Source organism: Ranitomeya variabilis, chromosome 8 (genome assembly GCF_051348905.1).
Source record: "Ranitomeya variabilis isolate aRanVar5 chromosome 8, aRanVar5.hap1, whole genome shotgun sequence".
In the NCBI taxonomy this organism is placed as follows: domain Eukaryota; kingdom Metazoa; phylum Chordata; class Amphibia; order Anura; family Dendrobatidae; genus Ranitomeya; species Ranitomeya variabilis.
Window position 1 is genome coordinate 18,098,564 of NC_135239.1, and position 20,973 is coordinate 18,119,536.

General features: G+C 45.0%; 1 protein-coding gene across 3 annotated transcripts in view; it reads right to left on the reverse strand.

Annotated features, from left to right (window-relative positions):
* The window catches only part of DNAJC6 (DnaJ heat shock protein family (Hsp40) member C6), a 78,701-nt gene that overhangs the window by 45,298 nt on the left and 12,430 nt on the right, over window positions 1-20,973 (reverse strand). Inside the window, exon 2 of one of the 3 annotated variants that reach the window (XM_077276595.1) lies at window positions 13,677-13,845. The exons of 1 other annotated variant lie outside the window; for it this stretch is intronic. In XM_077276595.1, the coding sequence (XP_077132710.1) occupies window positions 13,677-13,689 (13 nt within the window). In that variant the 5' untranslated portion in view covers window positions 13,690-13,845. Of the gene's footprint in view, window positions 1-13,676; window positions 13,967-20,973 lie in introns of those variants that run through there. One more of the 3 variants, XM_077276593.1, reaches the window with a different exon arrangement.

Here is a 20,973-nt window from a genome sequence, read left to right on the forward strand (position 1 = left end):
GATTAGGGTTAGGATTAGGGTTGGATTTAGGGTTACGGGTGTGTTGGGGTTAGGGTTGTGGTTAGGGGTGTGTTGGGGTTAGGGTTGTGATTAGGGTTATGGCTACAGTTGGGATTAGGGTTAGGGGTGTGTTGGGGTTAGTGTTGAAGTTAGAATTGAGGGGTTTCCACTGTTTAGGCACATCAGGGGTCTCCAAACGCAACATGGCGCCACCATTGATTCCAGCCAATCTTGCGTTCAAAAAGTCAAATGGTGCGCCCTCCCTTCCAAGCCCCGACGTGCGCCCAAACAGTGGTTTACCCCCACATATGGGATACCAGCGTACTCAGGACAAACTGGGCAACAACTATTGGGGTCCAATTTCTCCTGTTACCCTTGCAAAAATAAAAAATTACTTGCTAAAACATAATTTTTGAGGAAAGAACAATTATTTTTTATTTTCATGGCTCTACGTTATAAACTTATGTGAAGCACTTGGGGGTTGAAAGTGCTCACCACACATCTAGATAAGATCCTTTTGGGGTCTAGTTTCCAAAATGGGGTCACTTGTGGGGTGTTTCTACTGTTTAGGCACATCAGGGGCTCTGCAAATGCAACGTGACGCCCGCAGACCATTCCATCAAAGTCTGCATTTCAAACGTCACTACTTCCCTTCCAAGCCCTGACGTGCGCCCAAACAGTGGTTTACCCCCACATATGGGGTACCAGCATACTCACAACAAACTGGGCAACAAATATTGGGGTCCAATTTCTCCTGCTACCCTTGTGAAAAAAAAATTGCTTGCTAAAACATCTTTTTTGGAGGACAGAAAAATGTTTTTTAATTTTCACGGCTATGCGTTGTAAACTTCTGTGAAGCACTTGGGGGTTGAACATGCTCACCACACATCTGGATAAGTTCTTTGGGGGGTCTAGTTTCCAAAATGGGGTCACTTAGGGGGGTTTCTACTGTTTAGGCACATCAGGGGCTCTGCAAATGCAACGTGACGCCCGCAGACCATTCCATCAAAGTCTGCATTTCAAATGTCACTACTTCCCTTCCGAGCCCTGACGTGTGCCCAAACAGTGGTTTACCCCCACATATGAGGTATCAGCGTACTCACAGCAAACTGGGCAACAAATATTGGGGTCCAATTTCTCCTGTTACCCTTGTGAAAATAAACAATTGCTTGCTAAAACATCTTTTTTGAGGAAAGAAAAATGATTTTTTTATTTTCACGGCTCTGCGTTGTAAACTTCTGTGAAGCACTTGGGGGTTGAACGTGCTCACCACACATCTAGATAAGTTCCTTGGGGGGTCTAGTTTCCAAAATGGGGTCACTTGTGGGGGGTTTCTACTGTTTAGGCACATCAGGGGCTCTGCAAACGTAACATGATTCCCGCAGACCATTCCATCAAAGTCTGCATTCCAAATCGTCACTACTTCCCTTCCGAGCCCCGGCATGTGCCCAAACAGTGGTTTACCCCCACATATGGGGTATCAGCGTACTCAGGAGAAACTGGACAACAACTTTTGGGGTCCAATTTCTCCTGTTACCCTTGGGAAAATAAAAAATTGTGGGTTAAAAAATCATTTTTGAGGAAAGAAAAATAATTTTTTATTTTCATGGCTCTGCGTTATAAACTTCTGTGAAGCACTTGGGGGTTCAAAGTGCTCACCACACATCTAGATTAGTTCCTTGGGAGGTCTAGTTTCCAAAATGGGGTCACTTGTGCAGGAGCTCCAATGTTTAGGCACACAGGGGCTCTCCAAACGCGACATGGTGTCCGCTAATGATTGAAGCTAATTTTCCATTCAAAAAGCCAAATGGCGTGCCTTCCCTTCCGAGCCCTGCCGTGCGCCCAAACAGTGGTTTACCCCCACATATGGGGTATCATCGTACTCAGGACAAACTGGACAACAACATTTGGGGTCCAATTTCTCCTATTATCCTTGGGAAAATAAAAAACTCCGGGCTAAAAATCATTTTTGAGGAAAGAAAAATATTTTTTTTATTTTCATGGCTCTGCGTTATAAACGTCTGTGAAGCACTTGGGGGTTGAAAGTGCTCACCACACATCTAGATAAGATCCTTTTGGGGTCTAGTTTCCAAAATGGGGTCACTTGTGGGGTGTTTCTACTGTTTAGGCACATCAGGGGCTCTGCAAATGCAACGTGACGCCCGCAGACCATTCCATCAAAGTCTGCATTTCAAACGTCACTACTTCCCTTCCAAGCCCTGACGTGCGCCCAAACAGTGGTTTACCCCCACATATGGGGTACCAGCATACTCACAACAAACTGGGCAACAAATATTGGGGTCCAATTTCTCCTGCTACCCTTGTGAAAAAAAAAATTGCTTGCTAAAACATCTTTTTTGGAGGACAGAAAAATGTTTTTTAATTTTCACGGCTATGCGTTGTAAACTTCTGTGAAGCACTTGGGGGTTGAACGTGCTCACCACACATCTGGATAAGTTCTTTGGGGGGTCTAGTTTCCAAAATGGGGTCACTTAGGGGGGGTTTCTACTGTTTAGGCACATCAGGGGCTCTGCAAATGCAACGTGACGCCCGCAGACCATTCCATCAAAGTCTGCATTTCAAATGTCACTACTTCCCTTCCGAGCCCTGACGTGTGCCCAAACAGTGGTTTACCCCCACATATGAGGTATCAGCGTACTCACAGCAAACTGGGCAACAAATATTGGGGTCCAATTTCTCCTGTTACCCTTGTGAAAATAAACAATTGCTTGCTAAAACATCTTTTTTGAGGAAAGAAAAATGATTTTTTTATTTTCACGGCTCTGCGTTGTAAACTTCTGTGAAGCACTTGGGGGTTGAACGTGCTCACCACACATCTAGATAAGTTCCTTGGGGGGTCTAGTTTCCAAAATGGGGTCACTTGTGGGGGGTTTCTACTGTTTAGGCACATCAGGGGCTCTGCAAACGTAACATGATTCCCGCAGACCATTCCATCAAAGTCTGCATTCCAAATCGTCACTACTTCCCTTCCGAGCCCCGGCATGTGCCCAAACAGTGGTTTACCCCCACATATGGGGTATCAGCGTACTCAGGAGAAACTGGACAACAACTTTTGGGGTCCAATTTCTCCTGTTACCTTTGGGAAAATAAAAAATTGTGGGTTAAAAAATCATTTTTGAGGAAAGAAAAATAATTTTTTATTTTCATGGCTCTGCGTTATAAACTTCTGTGAAGCACTTGGGGGTTCAAAGTGCTCACCACACATCTAGATTAGTTCCTTGGGAGGTCTAGTTTCCAAAATGGGGTCACTTGTGCAGGAGCTCCAATGTTTAGGCACACAGGGGCTCTCCAAACGCGACATGGTGTCCGCTAATGATTGAAGCTAATTTTCCATTCAAAAAGCCAAATGGCGTGCCTTCCCTTCCGAGCCCTGCCGTGCGCCCAAACAGTGGTTTACCCCCACATATGGGGTATCATCGTACTCAGGACAAACTGGACAACAACATTTGGGGTCCAATTTCTCCTATTATCCTTGGGAAAATAAAAAACTCCGGGCTAAAAATCATTTTTGAGGAAAGAAAAATATTTTTTTTATTTTCATGGCTCTGCGTTATAAACTTCTGTGAAGCACCTGGGGGTTTTAAGTGCTCACTATGCATCTAGATTAGTTTCTTGGGGGGTCTAGTTTCCAAAATGGGGTCACTTGTAGGGGAGCTCCAATGTTTAGGCACACAGGGGCTCTCCAAACGCGACATGGTGTCCACTAACGATTGGAGCTAATTTTCCATTCAAAAAGTCAAATGGCGCGCCTTCCCTTCCGAGCCTTGCCGTGCACCCAAACAATGGTTTACCCCCACATATGAGGTATCGGCATACTCAGGAGAAATTGCCCAACAAATTTTAGGATCCATTTTATCCTGTTGCCCATGTGAAAATGAAAAAATTGAGGCTAAAAGAAATTTTGTGTGAAAAAAAAGTACTTTTTCATTTTTACGGATCAATTTGTGAAGCACCTGAGGGTTTAAAGTGCTCACTATGCATCTAGATAAGTTCCTTGGGGGGTCTAGTTTCCAAAATGGGGTCACTTGTGGGGGAGCTCCAATGTTTAGGCACACAGGGCCTCTCCAAACCTGACATGGTGTCCGCTAACTATGGAGATAATTTTTCATTCAAAAAGTCAAATGGCGCTCCTTCCCTTCCGAGCCTTACCATGTGCCCAAACAGTAGTTTACCCCCACATATGAGGTATTGGCGTACTCAGGAGAAATTGCCCAACCAATTTTAGGATCCATTTTATCCTGTTGCCCATGTGAAAATGAAAAAATTGAGGCTAAAAGAAATTTTGTGTAAAAAAAAAGTACTTTTTCATTTTTACGGATTAATTTGTGAAGCACCTGGGGGTTTAAAGTGCTCACTATGCTTCTAGATAAGTTCCTTGGGGGGTCTAGTTTCCAAAATGGGGTCACTTGTGGGGGAGCTCCAATGTTTAGGCACACGGGGGCTCTCCAAACGCGACATGGTGTCCGCTAAAGATTGGAGCCAATTTTTCATTCAAAAAGTCAAATGGCGCTCCTTCCCTTCCGAGCCCTGCCGTGCGCCCAAACAGTGGTTTACCCCCACATATGAGGTATCAGCGTACTCAGGACAAATTGGACAACAACATTCGTGGTCCAGTTTCTCCTTTTACCCTTGGGAAAATAAAAAAATTGTTGCGAAAAGATCATTTTTGTGACTAAAAAGTTAAATGTTAATTTTTCCCCTCCATGTTGCTTCTGCTGCTGTGAAACACCTGAAGGGTTAATAAACTTCTTGAATGTGGTTTTGAGCACCTTGAGGGGTGCAGTTTTTAGAATGGTGTCACTTTTGGGTATTTTCAGCCATATAGAACCCTCAAACTGACTTCAAATGTGAGGTGGTCCCTAAAAAAAATGGTTTTGTAAATTTTGTTGTAAAAATGAGAAATCACTGGTCAAATTTTAACCCTTATAACTTCCTAGCAAAATAAAAATTTGTTTCCAAAATTGTGCTGATGTAAAGTAGACATGTGGGAAATGTTATTTATTAACTATTTTGTGTCACATAACTCTCTGGTTTAACAGAATAAAAATTCAAAATGTGAAAATTGCAAAATTTTCAAATTTTTCGTCAAATTTCCGTTTTTTTCACAAATAAACTCAGAAATTATTGACCTAAATTTACCACTAACATGAAGCCCAATATGTCACAAAAAAACAATCTCAGAACCGCAAGGATCCGTTGAAGCGTTCCTGAGTTATTACCTCATAAAGGGACACTGGTCAGAATTGCAAAAAATGGCAAGGTCATTAAGGCCAAAATAGGCTGGGTCATGAAGGGGTTAAGATGGGGTGCAGAGTGAACATTAATTAGAAAAAAATGAACTTTTTTTTAATTTATCAAATGGCTGCAATGAAACAAAGAGTGAAAAATTTATATGGGTCTGAATACTTTCCGTACCCACTGTAGATGTTTAGATTGCAGGTCCATTGCAGATGGATATTTGTGGGGGCTCTACCTGAAAAAGTAGAATCAATTAATTTCTATACTGTGGCCCTCAACTTCAGCTAAAGGAATGGAGCCCCAAACAACGAGCCCTCTGTATTAGGCCCGTCTCACACGTCCAGATAATTCCGGTACCGGAGTTATCCGTGTTTCCGTGAGCTCACGTGGCACATCAGTGTGGCACACGTGCGGCAGCCGTGAGCCGCCCATGTGCCGACTGAGGACCACACGGACCGTGCAGGAGACAGCGCTACAGTAAGCGCTGTCCCCCCAGCGTGTGGTGCTGAAGCCGCCATTCATTTCTTCTCCCCAGCAGCGTTCGCTGGAGAGAAGGAATGAAAAATCAATGTTTTTTTTATTATTTTTGTGTGTAAAATAAAGATCCTTGTCACCTGCCGCCTCCCACCACCTGTGTGCCCGCCCGCTGGTATTAAAATACTCACCCAGCTCCCTCGATGCTTCCTCTCAGCGCCGCAGCCTGTCCTGTATGAGCGGTCAAGTGGTACCGCTCATTTCAGTGATGAATATGCGGCTCCACCCCTATGGGAGGTGGAGCCGCATATTCATCACTGTAATGAGCGGCACCACGTGACCGCTCATACAGGACAAGCTGCCGCACGTGTGCCACACTGATGTGCCACGTGAGCTCATGGACACACGGACACGGATAACTCCGGTACCGATTTTTCCGGTACCGGAATTATCTGGACGTGTGAGACTGGCCTTAACAGCAGCTGTAATGAACGAAAGAAAAACAGAAAAAAAGTCACAGAATTACCTAGTCTTTTCCGTAATTCTGACACTCCTGCCGTGCTGTCGGAACGTGACTGCTCGGCCCAATCAGTGGCAGCAGCGGTCACATGCCACACTACTGGCATTACGCCTCTCATATCCGACCAGTGGTGCAGCAGAGGTCATTGCCCTCCACACGAAAACAAAGACCAGGGAGAGAACCAGAGGGGTGTTGCTGGGAGAAAAATTAGCTGAATACGTTTTTTTTTGTTGTTTTATAACATTGGCAGCTATTTGTAAAAAAAAGTTTGATGTTAGATAAAAACTTGTTAAAGGGCTGTCAAATCTTGGGGCAAAGTCTGCAGTCAATAAGTAAGACCAAATCATGACAGCATGCGATGTGCACCACGTTACGATCCTCCGGTGTTCCCTGTGTTAGTCGCCAGTCACGTGAGCTCATGTATGTGACTTGCACACTTGCGATTAACTGACGACTAAACTTTTTTTAAATCGATCTCCACTCACTATATGAATTTATTAGGAAATTATTCTGTACAGAGTTTTTTTACCAATTTAGATTTAAAAAGCAAAAGCTTAACTTCATTATAATAGGTATGCGGGGACAGAATCTTTCTGTTAACATTCTGATAAGGAAATCCCTCTGCTCCCTCTGCTTCTGGAAGGGATCCCTAAACACTGCAGATTCTACCTTCAACCCTGGGAATGATAATTAACCTGAACTGGGATGCAACATCATTGTCTTTCATTGTGTTTTATTTCGGCAGTGAAATGTCTCAATAAATTGAATCTTTCCCCTGAATAGAAAATGTTGAAAAATCGTTTCTAAACTGATATATTACATCTTTTCCACTAGTAGTGCTGTAGGGGACATAAGAGGGCACGGGGCCCCTTTACTGCGCTGCAGCACACCACACACTAACCTCAGGTAACAGGGATGGGTTTACAAACCTTTAGGTACCTGTTGAGAATAGTAGTCCGTACAGAGAGATCTCCCACACTAGGAGTGAGTATGAAATAAATCTGAATCATGCCATCTTCTCTACAGCGCTGAACAGGCCTATATGGTGTACATTATATTATACATAATTGCTATGCGTATAAATGCTACATGATTAAGGCTACTTTCACACTAGCGTTAACTGCAATCCGCCACAATTCGTCGTTTTGCCGAAAAAACGCATCCTGCAAAAGTGCTTGCAGGATGCGTTTTTTTCCCCATAGACTAACATTAAGCGACGTATTGCGACGGATTGACACACGTCGCAACCGTCGTGCGACGGCTGCGTCGTGTTGTGGCGGACCGTCGGGACCAAAAAACGCTACATGTAACGTTTTTTGCTCACGATGGTCCGCTTTTTCCGACCGCGCATGCGCGGCCAGAACTCCGCCCCCACCTCCCCGCACTTCCCCGCACCTCACAATGGGGCAGCGGATGCGCTGGAAAAATGCATCCGCTGCCCCCGTTGTGCGGCGGAGACAACGCTAGCGTCGGGAACCTCGGCCCGACGCTAGTGTGAAAGTAGCCTTAGTGAACAGCACTGAGTTTACAGCCCATTTTCTAGTAGAAAAATGTCCATATGTTAAAGGGAACTTGTTGTGTATAGAAGGAGTAATTTCCTCCAGATATTGGGTTAATTTGCAGGTAATAGCATTACAATCAAGCCAGCCTGTCTTACTGGAGCAGAAGCTACAGGGAGAAAAAAAGCTTCTATCCTTCTTACAGCCGCTCTCTTCCAGTTATTGGGGTGGTGCAGGCAGCGGTTACAGTCACTCACTATACAGTGAGCACAGCTGAAATCACACACGGCACATTGATTGACAACCTACTCTACACACACACAGCACACACAAACTGCGAAGCAAGCTGTCAATCAAAGTGCTGGGGAATGATCACAGAACTCTCACTGTATAATGTGACTGTATCCGCTACCTGCTCCTCCCCTATAACTGGATAATGGCTGTAGGAATAATATAGGTCCATTTTTTCCCTTAGGCTGCCATCACACTACCAGTATTTGGTCAGTATTTTACATCAGTATTTGTAAGCCAAAACCAGGAGTGGAACAAATAAAGGAAAAGTATAATAGAAACATATGCACCACTTCTGCATTTATCACCCACCCCTGGTTTTGGCTTACAAATACTGATGTAAAATACTGACCAAATACTGCTAGTGTGACGGCAGCCTTAGCTGCTGCTCCAGATTTTAACAATATTTACCTGACTATATCTGCAGGTAAATAACATTTCTGAACAAGACAGGTTCCCTTTAACCCCTTCACGACCGTTGATGTATAGGTATGTCAAAGGTCATGTCCGTGCCTTTGATGTAGGCTGTCATGTGCCTCTAACAGCCACGGGTGGATCAGAAAAATAAAAAAGTTATGGCTCTGGGAAGAAGGGGAGCAAAAAACAAAAGCGCAAAAATGGAAACTTGTATGGTCGTGAAGGGTTTAAAGAGGATTGTCTGGGTTAGAAGTCCAATTTTCCAATTTAGCAGTAAGGAATTATGAGATAACAAAAGAGGGGTCCCCAATTCAGGGTAATTATCTGTCAGGGTGGGAAGAAGATGTAAAGAAAGTTTCTCATTTTGGAGGACCTAGGATGTCCATGTGTAACAGGGCTAGCCCATTCATCTGAATGAAAACAGTAATACCTAATTTCTCCAGTGGATGCGCTGCAGGGAATATCAATTACCGTTATAAGTTGCTCAGACGCCTACCATCTGCAGTAACTGATGGTGGGAATGAAGTGCATTGCCACCTGCCAGCCTGACCATCGGCCTGGCAATGACCATCCACATACAGATTCTGCATGTTGCCTAGAAATAATGATCTGTATAAAATAATAATGGCACGACTCGAGGCAACATTCTATAATTGACCAACCACCCCATGTGTTATTTGTAGGCACAGAAGCCCTCCTTGTGGCATCTAAATCCTAAATTTAATGAAAAATAAACATCTAAGTCCACAGTAAAGCTATAGAGATGTAGGAGAGCTGAGTCTGTCATGTAACTCCTTTCAGAAAAGCAGACACAGTGTATGTTGATATTGCGGTAGATTAATGTGCAGTCCTATGTAAACCAACAGCAAAACATGATATGGACATGATCTGCAACAACATCAGCTCTGCTGCTTCTGACAAGATTAGCTCTGCCACATCTGTGAACACTAGTTCATAAAATCAGTGGAAAATCACAATAATAATGTTTTGAGGTACATGAATAACCAACAGTGAAAGTTCAACCTTACAGTAAGGGTATGTGCACGCGTTGCAGATTTGATGCAGATCCGCAGCGTTTTTTTCTGCGCAGAAATGCTGCAGATTCGCAAGTGATTTACAGCACAATGTAAATCAATGGCAAAAAAAATGCTGTGCAAATGGTGCCGAAAAATCTACACGGAAAACGCAGCAGATTCAAAAAAGGACCATGTCAATTCTTTTTGCACATCTGCTGCGTTTCTGCACCCATTCCATAATAGAAATCTGCAGGGGTAAAAAAAGGAAGGGTGTGTGCACACGTTTCAGATTTTGCTGCGGATTCGCAGCTGTTTTCCATGCGGTTTACAGTACCATGTAAACCTATGGAAAACCAAATCCGCTGTGCCCATGCTGCAGAAAATACTGCGTGGAAACGCTGTGTTGTATTTTCCGCAGCATGTCAATTCTTTGTGCGGATTCCGCAGCGGTTTACACCTGCTCCTCAATAGGAATCCACAGGTGTCAAACCACAGGTGGAAGCCACATAAAACCCGCAGGAATTCCGCGCTAAATTCGTAGGTAAAACGCAGTACGTTTTACCTGTGGATTTTGCAAAACCGGTGCGGAAAAATCCGCACACGATTCCGCAACGTGTGCACATAGCCGAAGAAATCCGCACAAAAATTTGAAACGTGTGCACATACCAAAAAAAGGCGCAGATTCTGACCTGCATTTTCTGCCAAGAAATGCAGAATCTGCACAGAAAATTCCATAGTCAAATCTGCAATGTGTGCATATAGCCTCGGACTAGAGGACTATGTAAGAACTATGCATGGATTACAACATAGATATGGTCACATTTTGTGAATGCAGCAAACACCGTGTGACTATAACCCTGGGGTGCAGAATATCAGTGCAGCTATAATGTATTATCCGCAGCATAGTTCTTATAGTGTAACCGCTCCCACATGCAGGTAGAGGGGTTTCATATTATTATCACAGTTCATCAGGAAGAACAAAAATAATAGCAATGACATGGTTTGTAAATGTAAGCGATGTCCACGTGTCATGTCCACAGAACCAGCATGCAGGGGCCCCCAAATAAAATGCTGCCTACCATGTACAGGCTCAGAGCCCAATATACTGCAATCAACAAATTGCAGCATAGACAGAAGGACCACTCCAAACAGCATTCACAGAAGCAGAGCCCCACAGTCAGCATGCACAACTGCAGGACCACCAATATGGCATATATGTAAGCAGGGCACCCCACAAAAGCATTTATAGATTCAGCCCCCCTCCCAAATCAGCATGCATTGAATCAGTGCTTTCACATGCAGCATATAGAGAAGCAGGGCCCCCACATTTTGTATATACTAGAACCGGCTCCTCTACTGCAGCGTACAGAGAGGCAAGGCCCCCCCATATACCATATAGAGGAACAGCCCCCACATGCAGGGCACCCTACATGCAGCATATGGAGGAACAAGCCCCCAGATGCAGCATACAGAGAAGCAAGGCACCCCCCATACACCATATGGAAGGACAGCCCCCCACATGCAGCATACCATAGAGACAAGCAGGGCACCCTACTTGCTGCACATGGAGAAGCAGCATTCCCCACCCCCTATACAGCATATGGAGGAACAGGTCCCCACATGCAGCACATAATACAGACAACCAGGGCACAATACATGCAGCATATGGAGGAACAGGCCCCCACATGCAGCACATAATACAGACAACTAGGGCACAATACTTGCAGCATATGGAGGAACAAGCCCCCACAACATATGGAGAAGAATTTCCACACCACCCCTTCACGCTGCAAAAAGAGCAGCAGGCCCCCACATGCAGCATATAAAGAAGCAGGGGTACCCATATACAATATATACAGGAACAGAATCCCCCATATGCAGTATATTCAGGATCAGGCCCCCACAAGCATATAAAGAATCGGGCCCCCATATGCAGTATACACATACACCTGATCAGATCCTCACATGCAGCATATAAAGAGGCAGGGGCCCCCATATACAGTATATACAGAATGAGGCCCCCACATGCAGCATATAGAGAAGCAGGGGCTCCATATACAGTATATACAGGATGAGGCCCCCACATGCAGCATATACAGAAGCAGGGGCCCCATATACAGTATATACAGAATGAGGCCCCCACATGCAGCATATACAGAAGCAGGGGCCCCATATACAGTATATACAGAATGAGGCCCCCACATGCAGCATATAGAGAAGCAGGGGTCCCCATATGCGGTATATACAGGATGAGGCCCCCACATGCAGCATATAGAGAAGTGGGGGCCCCATATACAGTATATACAGGATGAGGCCCCCACATGCAGCATATAAAGAAGCAGGGGCCCCATATACAGTATATACAGAATGAGGCCCCCACATGCAGCATATACAGAAGCAGGGGCCCCATATACAGTATATACAGAATGAGGCCCCCACATGCAGCATATAGAGAAGCAGGGGTCCCCATATGCGGTATATACAGGATGAGGCCCCCACATGCAGCATATAGAGAAGTGGGGGCCCCATATACAGTATATACAGGATGAGGCCCCCACATGCAGTATACACCTGGTCAGGGCCCTCACATGCAGCATATAGAGAAGCAGGGGCCCCATATGCGGTATATACACCTGATCAGGGGCCCCCTATGCGGTATATACAGGGTGAGGCCCCCACATGCAGCAAATAGAGAAGCAGGGGCCCCCATATGCGGTATATACAGGATGAGGCCCCCACATGCAGCATATAGAGAGGCAGGGGCCCCATATGCGGTATATACACCTGATCAGGGGCCCCATATGCGGTATATACACGTGATCAGGGGCCCCATATGCGGTATATACACCTGATCAGGGGCCCCATATGCGGTATATACACCTGATCAGGGGCCCCATATGCGGTATATACACCTGATCAGGGGCCCCATATGCGGTATATACACCTGATCAGGGGCCCCATATGCGGTATATAAACCTGATCAGGGGCCCCATATGCGGTATATACACCTGATCAGGGGCCCCATATGCGGTATATACACCTGATCAGGGGCCCCATATGCGGTATATACACATGATCAGGGGCCCCATATGCGGTATACACAGGATGAGGCCCCCACATGCAGCATATAGAGAGGCAGGGGCCCCATATGCGGTATATACAGGATGAGGCCCCCACATGCAGCATATAGAGAGGCAGGGGCCCCATATGCGGTATATACAGGATGAGGCCCCCACATGCAGCATATAGAGAGGCAGGGGCCCCATATGCGGTATATACAGGATGAGGCCCCCACATGCAGCATATAGAGAGGCAGGGGCCCCATATGCGGTATATACAGGATGAGGCCCCCACATGCAGCATATAGAGAGGCAGGGGCCCCATATGCGGTATATACACCGGATCAGGGGCCCCATATGCGGTATATACACCTGATCAGGGGCCCCATATGCGGTATATACACCGGATCAGGGGCCCCATATGCGGTATATACACCGGATCAGGGGCCCCATATGCGGTATACACACCTGATCAGGGGCCCCATATGCGGTATATACACCGGATCAGGGGCCCCATATGCGGTATATACACCTGATCAGGGGCCCCATATGCGGTATATATACCTGATCAGGGGCCCCATATGCGGTATACACACCTGATCAGAGGCCCCATATGCGGTATACACACCTGATCAGGGGCCCCATATGCGGTATATACACCTGATCAGGGGCCCCATATGCGGTATATACACCTGATCAGGGGCCCCATATGCGGTATATACACCTGATCAGGGGCCTCATATGCGGTATATACACCTGATCAGGGGCCCCATATGCGGTATATACACCTGATCAGGGGCCCCATATGCGGTATACACACCTGATCAGGGGCCCCATATGCGGTATATACACCTGATCAGGGGCCCCATATGCGGTATATACACCTGATCAGGGGCCCCATATGCGGTATATACACCTGATCAGGGGCCCCATATGCGGTATATACACCTGATCAGGGGCCCCATATGCGGTATATACACCTGATCAGGGGCCCCATATGCGGTATATACACCTGATCAGGGGCCTCATATGCGGTATATCCACCTGATCAGGGGCCCCATATGCGGTATATACAGGATGAGGCCCCACATGCCGGCAGCCCTGCTCTGGAGGAGGCCGCGCACACATTCCTGCCATGTACCTGAGCTGTCCATGGTGCTGAAGTCAGGCTGCTGCTGCCGGCCCGGGCTCCTGGATGCTGGGGGTGAGGATGCCGCCGCCCCGCTCACTCCTGGCCTGCTCCCCGGCCGCTCCCTGCTGCAGCCGCTGCCTCCGTCGCTGTTAGCGTCCCCGGCGCTGCTCTCCACCAGCTGTAAAGACTCATAGCCGTCATTGTTGGTCTTTTTCCGGTAAGCACCGAGCAGGCTCATGGGTGACCTTCCCTCCCTCTCCCCGGAGCTGAGGGGATTACTGTGGGAAGGGACTGGCCTGGATGGCGCCTCCCCCTGGTGGCACTGGCACTTCTAGGTGTCTATTGTCCTGGCAGAGCCCTCCCCTGCCCTCCCTCCGTGTAATACACCCAGTATCAGACTATTCCTGGCCCCTCTGCCAAGGGGATTAGCTGGGGCCATATGCTGCGAGCAGGGACAGGAGGCTAAAGGAAGCTGGAGATGGAATAATAACCAAAAGATAACATATAATAACCAATATATCCTGTACAGGGCTTTCCCACAAACAAAGGGGCATTTTAATCAATAGATCTTGGAATGCTAATACTTTACACAATTGGATGTGTTTAGATACAATGTTCCTGTGCTGAGATAATCTTATAAATGTCCCCTGCTGTGTACTGTGTAATGTCTGTGTCTGATCATACCACAGCTGCTGGGCAGGGGAGGAAGGAGGAGAGTATACAGACATTACAGTAGGGGATCACATCGACTTGTGAAAATTGTAATTATACCAAGATCTATTGATTAAAATCAACTTTTGTTAGTGGGAAAACCCCTTTAATAGAACATTTATACTATTCATATAACTCATGTACTGTTCATGTAATACACATACTACTGTGCGAAAGTTATAGGCACATGTGGGAAAAATGCTGCAAAGTGAAGAAGTTTACAAAAATTGAAGTGTTAATAGTTTATTTTTTATCAACTAACACAATGCAAAATTAACGAAAAAATAAAAATCTAAATTCTATCAATATTTTGTGACTGCCCATCGCCTTGATCACTTCTTCTCGGTACTCGTCACTGGTACACAGATTTTCAAAGAGCTCGACAGGAGATTGGCCCAAACATCTTGGAGACCTGACCCCAGATCTCCTGTGTATGAGGCATGTGCGGATCCTTCTGTCTCTTCATGTGATCCCAGACAGACGGGATGATCTGAGATCAGGGCTCCGCGGGGCCGGATCATCACCTCCAGGACTCCTCATTTTTAATGGCATTGGTTGGATGTTTGGGACAATTTTCCAGCTACAGAATAAATTTGGAGCCAATCAGACGCCTCCCTGATGGTGTTGCATTATTGATAAGTATCAGCTTATATTTCTCAGCATTGAGGACACCAAGAAATGCACAGCAAAGACCATAGACACAGAGAAGAAACTTAGTGCAGCAGATGAAAGACACATCATCATTACTTCCCTTCAAAATCGTTGGATATTCAGCAGTGCCATCAGCTCAGGACTTTGGCTATGTCCCCACATTGCAGAATGGAAGCAGATTTTTTCTCATCAAAACCGCACACCCTTGCCAGGGAAAACGCATGCGATTTTGATGCGTTTTTGTTGCGTTTTTCATGCGTTTTTTTGGGGGGGTAAGCATTCCAATGCAAGTCTATGGTGGCGGAATCGCCGCGATTCTGCAAAATTAATCAACATGCTGTGTATTTTCCGCGATGCGATTCCGCTGGGGAAAAATACACAGCATGGGCGCAGCAATTGCAGAATGCAATTAAAATTAATGGGATGCATTTTGTTAGCGCTTTTTAAGCGTTTCCGCAGCGGAAAAATGCGGCGGAAACGCTTAAACGCAATGTGGGCACACAGCCTAAGAAGAAAAAAAGTGAGCCAAATGTGGTTTATCCACGCTTCTGGTAGGGTATAAAGATCCAAATGGAAGTATAATAAATGATTTTTTATTTCAGGTTGTTTAGTTAACCCGTTTCAAAGTCATTCCAGACTTGTTCCCCAGGACTTATCAACCAAAATGTCCAAAATAATACAAAGGGCACTTCAACATCCAATGTCACCAAACTTCCATTTTACAATATAATTATGGAAACAAGAAGAGATCCCATATTAAAATAAAAAAATAGCTTTTATTTAATAATACATAAAATCAACAAAATAAAAAACAAAATTACTGTCAAAAGGACACCAAGTGAATAATAACACCAAAATACCACTGACGTAATAAATACAAGGGACATTCTTATATTGACAGTATTAGCAATCACCAGATATACAGTATCTATATGATTTCTAATCTCTCATCTAAGCAGGTTGGTGACTTCCCACCATTATATAATACACATGAAAAATAAATTACTGTCAAAACAACGTGTATACCTATATAGTGGACATAAAGATGTCAATTACTGTCAAAGGTATATATACAATCCCTATCAGTATAAATAAAGCCACGACCTAGTCAATACAAGTAACCCAGCAGTGCCAAATAATATTGCTTTTCAATTATAAATTAATAATGGTTACCTGCGGGTAACCCCCTATTGTCCAAAAAATGCAACACTATATACTCCCCGTCTCTTATGCTCATGTAGGCATATATAAATATAAGGCTGGAAAAGAGGCTAGTGCTACCATTCATCATACCATGACAATCAGACCGCTGGTCCCATAAATGCATTGACCGATCATAATTACCTAAATAGACGGTGCTCTATTCCTTGGCGTCCTCTCACCCCGACGTACGTTTCGCCGCCAGCTCTTCCGGGGACGTGTCAGGGTGAAAGGCAGCCGGATATTTATATAACGCGCCACCAATCAGCGCTTACCCAGGGAAAAGAATCGGCGCCTGCCCATGCTAGCGCATAGTGCACCAGCCCGCCTCTTAACACGGAACTTCTTTACCAACGCTCAATGACACGCAAGCTTAGACGTCTGCGTGTCAGTGTATTTATGATCGTTCAATGCATTTATGGGACCAGCGGTCTGATTGTCATGGTATATGTATGTATCAGAATATCCCTGGTATTTATTACGTCAGTGGTATTTTGGTGTTATTATTCACTTGGTGTCCTTTTGACAGTAATTTAGTTTTTTATTTTGTTGATTTTATGTATTATTAAATAAAAGCTATTTTTTTGTCTTAATATGGGATCTCTTCTTGTTTCCATAATTATATTGTAAAATGGAAGTTTGGTGACATTGCTCCTCAGGACACAAACCGTATATTAGCTCAGAACTGGGAGCAACCAGTGGAACCCAGTTACACCCATCTACTGTCCAGAGAAGTCCCGCCCAAACTGGTCTTCATGGAAGAATTCTGGCCAAAAACTCATACCTTCTAAATGGAAGCAAGGTCAGGCGACTCAACTATGCACAAACACACAGGAACTGGGGTGAAAAAATGTCAGCTGGTGCTCAGTCCTCCGAACAGATGAGTTAATGTGAAACATTCAGTAGTAATAAAAGCAGTTTGTTCACTGAAGAGCAACACAATAATGAGTGTCTGCAAGGGCAGCGACGCACGGTGGAGGGTCCAGTAAGTTTACAGCTGTATTTAAGCAAATGGCGTAGGGGATTTGGCCAGGATTAATGGTATCCTCAGTGTTGAGTAATACAGGCACATGATTATTCAATATTTAACCCCTTAATGACCTCAGCTTTTTTCGGTTTTGCATTTTTGTTTTTTGCTCCCCTCCTTCCCAGAGCCATAACTTTTTTTATTTTTCCGTCAATATGGCCATGTGAGGGCTTATTTTTTGTGGGAGAATTTGAACTTTTGAACGACATCATGGGTTTTACCATGTCATGTACTAGAAAACGGGAAAAAAAATCCAAGTGCGGTGAAATTGCAAAAAAAGTGCAATCCCACACTTGTTTTTTTGTTTGGATTTTTTGCTAGGTTCACTAAATGCTAAAACTGACCTGCCATTTTGATTCTCCAGGTCATTACGAGTTCATAGACATCAAACATGTCTAGGATATTTTTAATCTAAGTGTTTTTATCTAAGTGTAAAAAATTCCAAACTTTGCTAAAAAAATAAATATATAACTAAATTGCGCAATTTTCCAATACCCGTAGCGTCTCCATTTTTTGTGATCTGGGGTTGGGTGAGGGCTTATTTTTTTTACTTTTGCCATGCTTCAATAGCCTCCATGGGAGGCTAGAAGCTGGCATAGCCTGATCGGCTGCTACATAGGAGTGATGCTCAGATTGCTCCTATGTAGTAGAATTGCTGCATTGCTATGAGCGCCGTCCACAGGGTGGCGCTCACAGCAATCCGGCATCAACAACCATAGAGGTCTTCAATAGACCTCTGGTTGTCATGCCGATGCATCGCTGACCCCCGATCACGTGATGCATTTCCGGCCCTGTGGCCGGAAGCGCTAGTTAAATGCCGCTGTCAGCGTTTGACAGCGGCATTTAACTACTTAATATCGGCGTGTGGATCGTGATTCCATCCATTGTTCAAAACAGCTGACGTGTCCCTGCTTTGATGCGGGCTCACCGCCGGAGCCCGCATCAAAGCGGGGGTTCTGACCTCGGATGTACTATTCCGTCCGAGGTCAGAAAGGGGTTAATACTATCAGGAAGGCTTCTGATTGGCTCCAAAGTTATTCTACAGACGAAAAACGACTCCAAACATCCAACCAATGTCATTAAAGGGAATATCTGGGACTTTACAAAAGAAAAGGAATGTATCTAAGCACTAACAGGCAAGTAATTGCAACATAACTGCCTGTTATGCACAGCGCCGTTCTTCCCCGGGGATTCATCTCCCTCTGCTGACGCGATGGGGTGGGACCTCCTAGGTAATTTTGATTGACAGCCCGCTCCCCCAGTTAAGCAGCGGGGATCCAGCTGTCAATCAGAATGACCTCGGAAGTCTGACCATGTTGACAGAGCGGAGCGGAAATGAAACCTCCACTCCGTAGATGTGATGTCAGCAGAGGCTTCTGAATCCCCGACAGGAGCGTCTGTGACCGCTCTGTATCAGGGGAGAACGGCGCTGGGAACAATAGACGGGTAAGTTGCAATTACCTGCCTGCTAGTGCTTAGGTACATTTTTTTGTTTTTAGAAAAGATGATCCACCACCACACAGTTCTGATCTCACATCATCAAGTCTGTCTGGGATCACATGAAGAAAGGAAGGATCTGCACATACACTGAAGATCTAGGGTCAGTTCTCCAAGATGTGTGGAACAACTTTTTTGCGAGTTCCTTAAAAACTGTGTACAAATATATTTAGAACTAATGCTGTTTTGAAAGTGATGTCCGTCACCAAATATTGGTGCAATTTAGATTTTTCTTTTGTTCATTCACTTTAAATTTTGGTAATTACTAAAAATATGCAAATATACATATATATCTGTGCTATATATTTGTTTTATGTATAGCTTATTTTTAGCAATTAACAAAATGCAAAGTGAATATAACCAAAAGAGCAATCCAAATCACATAAAAAGAATTTGGCATATACCGTATATACTTGAGTATAAGCCGACCCCCCTAATTTTGCCACAAAAAAATGGGAAAACGTAATGACTCGAGTATAAGCCTAACGTGGAAAATGCAGCAGTTACTGGTAAATATCAAAAATAAAAATAGGTACCAGTAAAATTAATTGAGATATCAGTAGGTTAAAGGGACTCTGTCACCCCCTCCAGCCGTTAGAAACTAAAAGAGCCACCTTGTGCAGCAGTAATGCTGCATTCTGACAAGGTGGCTCTTTTAGTTATTGGTGCAGTTAAAGCCAAAATAAAGCGTTTTATAATTTCGCCAAAATACCTGTCTTTAGCCAGGAAGGCAGGTCTTAACCCCCCTGTTGCAAACGCCACACTGCCGTCATTCAAATCTTCGGCGCCCTGCACTTCCCCCTCCGCACTGTTTTCCAATGAAATCCGGCGCCTGCGCTGTTTAGTACTGGCTGGGGCAGGCGCAGTGAGCTCTGACCGTCTGACCTCCAATGCAGTCTTGTGGCAGACTGCGCCTGTGTGGCCGCCCTGCTTGTGAATCCCAGCCCCGCACTCTGCATAATGCATAACACACTGCGGGGCTGGGATTCACAAGCAGGGCGGCCACACTGGGATTAAAAAAAAAAAAAAAGACATACTCACCTCTCGTCACTCAGGCCCCCGGCACTTGCAATACTCACCGGTCCTCGTTCCGGCGCCGCTATGTCTTCCGCGTCCTCTGCACTAACGTTCAGGCAGAAGGCGTGGACTAACCACGTCATCGCGCCCTCTGACCTGAGCGTCACAGCAGAGGACGCGGAAGACGGAGTGGCACCCGGAAAGAGGAAAGGTGAATATCGCGCAGTGCTCCCCCTCTCCATTATACTCACCTGCTCCTGGCGCGGTCCATGCATCTCCGGTCTCCGGGCGCTAACAGCTTCTTCCAGCGTTGAGCAGTCACCGTTATCGCTCATTACAGTAATGAATATGCGGCTCCACCCCTATGGGAGTGGAGTCGGGTCCATATTCATTACTGTAATGAGTGGTACCATGTGACCGCTCAACGCTGGAAGAAGCTGTCAGTGCCCGGAGACCGGAGATGCAGGGACCTCGCCAGGAGCAGGTGAGTATGTCACAGTCGCCGCTCCACCTCCCCCGCCGACCCCCCCTGGGACAATGACTCGAGTATAAGCCGAGAGGGGCACTTTCAGCCTTAAAAAAATGGGCTGAAAATCTCAGCTTATAGTCGAGTATATACGGTATATGCATATAGACCATGCTCACACATTCAGTATTTGGCCACTATTTTACATCAGTATTTATAAGCCAAAATGAGGAGAGGAACAATCATAGAAAAATGTAATAGAAACCCGTCACCACTTCTACACTTTTCACCAACTTTTGGTTTAGTCTTACAAATGCTGATGTACAATGCTTACCAAATATTGAACATGTGAATGTGGCCAGATAGTGTGTGTATTATCTACAAGTGCATCTCAAAAAATTAGAATATCATCAAAAAGTTAATTTATTTCAGTTCTTCAATAGAAAAAGTGAATCTTATATATTATATAAAGTAATTACAAACAGAGTGATCTATTTCAAGTGTATATTTCTGTTAATGTTGATGATTATGGCTTACAGCCAATTACTGTAAAACCAGAAAGTCATTATCTCAGTAAATTAGAATACTTTATAACACCAGCTTGAAAAAATGATTTTAAAATCTGAAATGTTGGCCTACTGAAATGTATGTTCAGTAAATGCACTCAATACTTGTTTTGGGCTCCTTTGGCATCAATTACTGCATCAATGCGGCGTGGCATGGAGGCGATCAGCCTG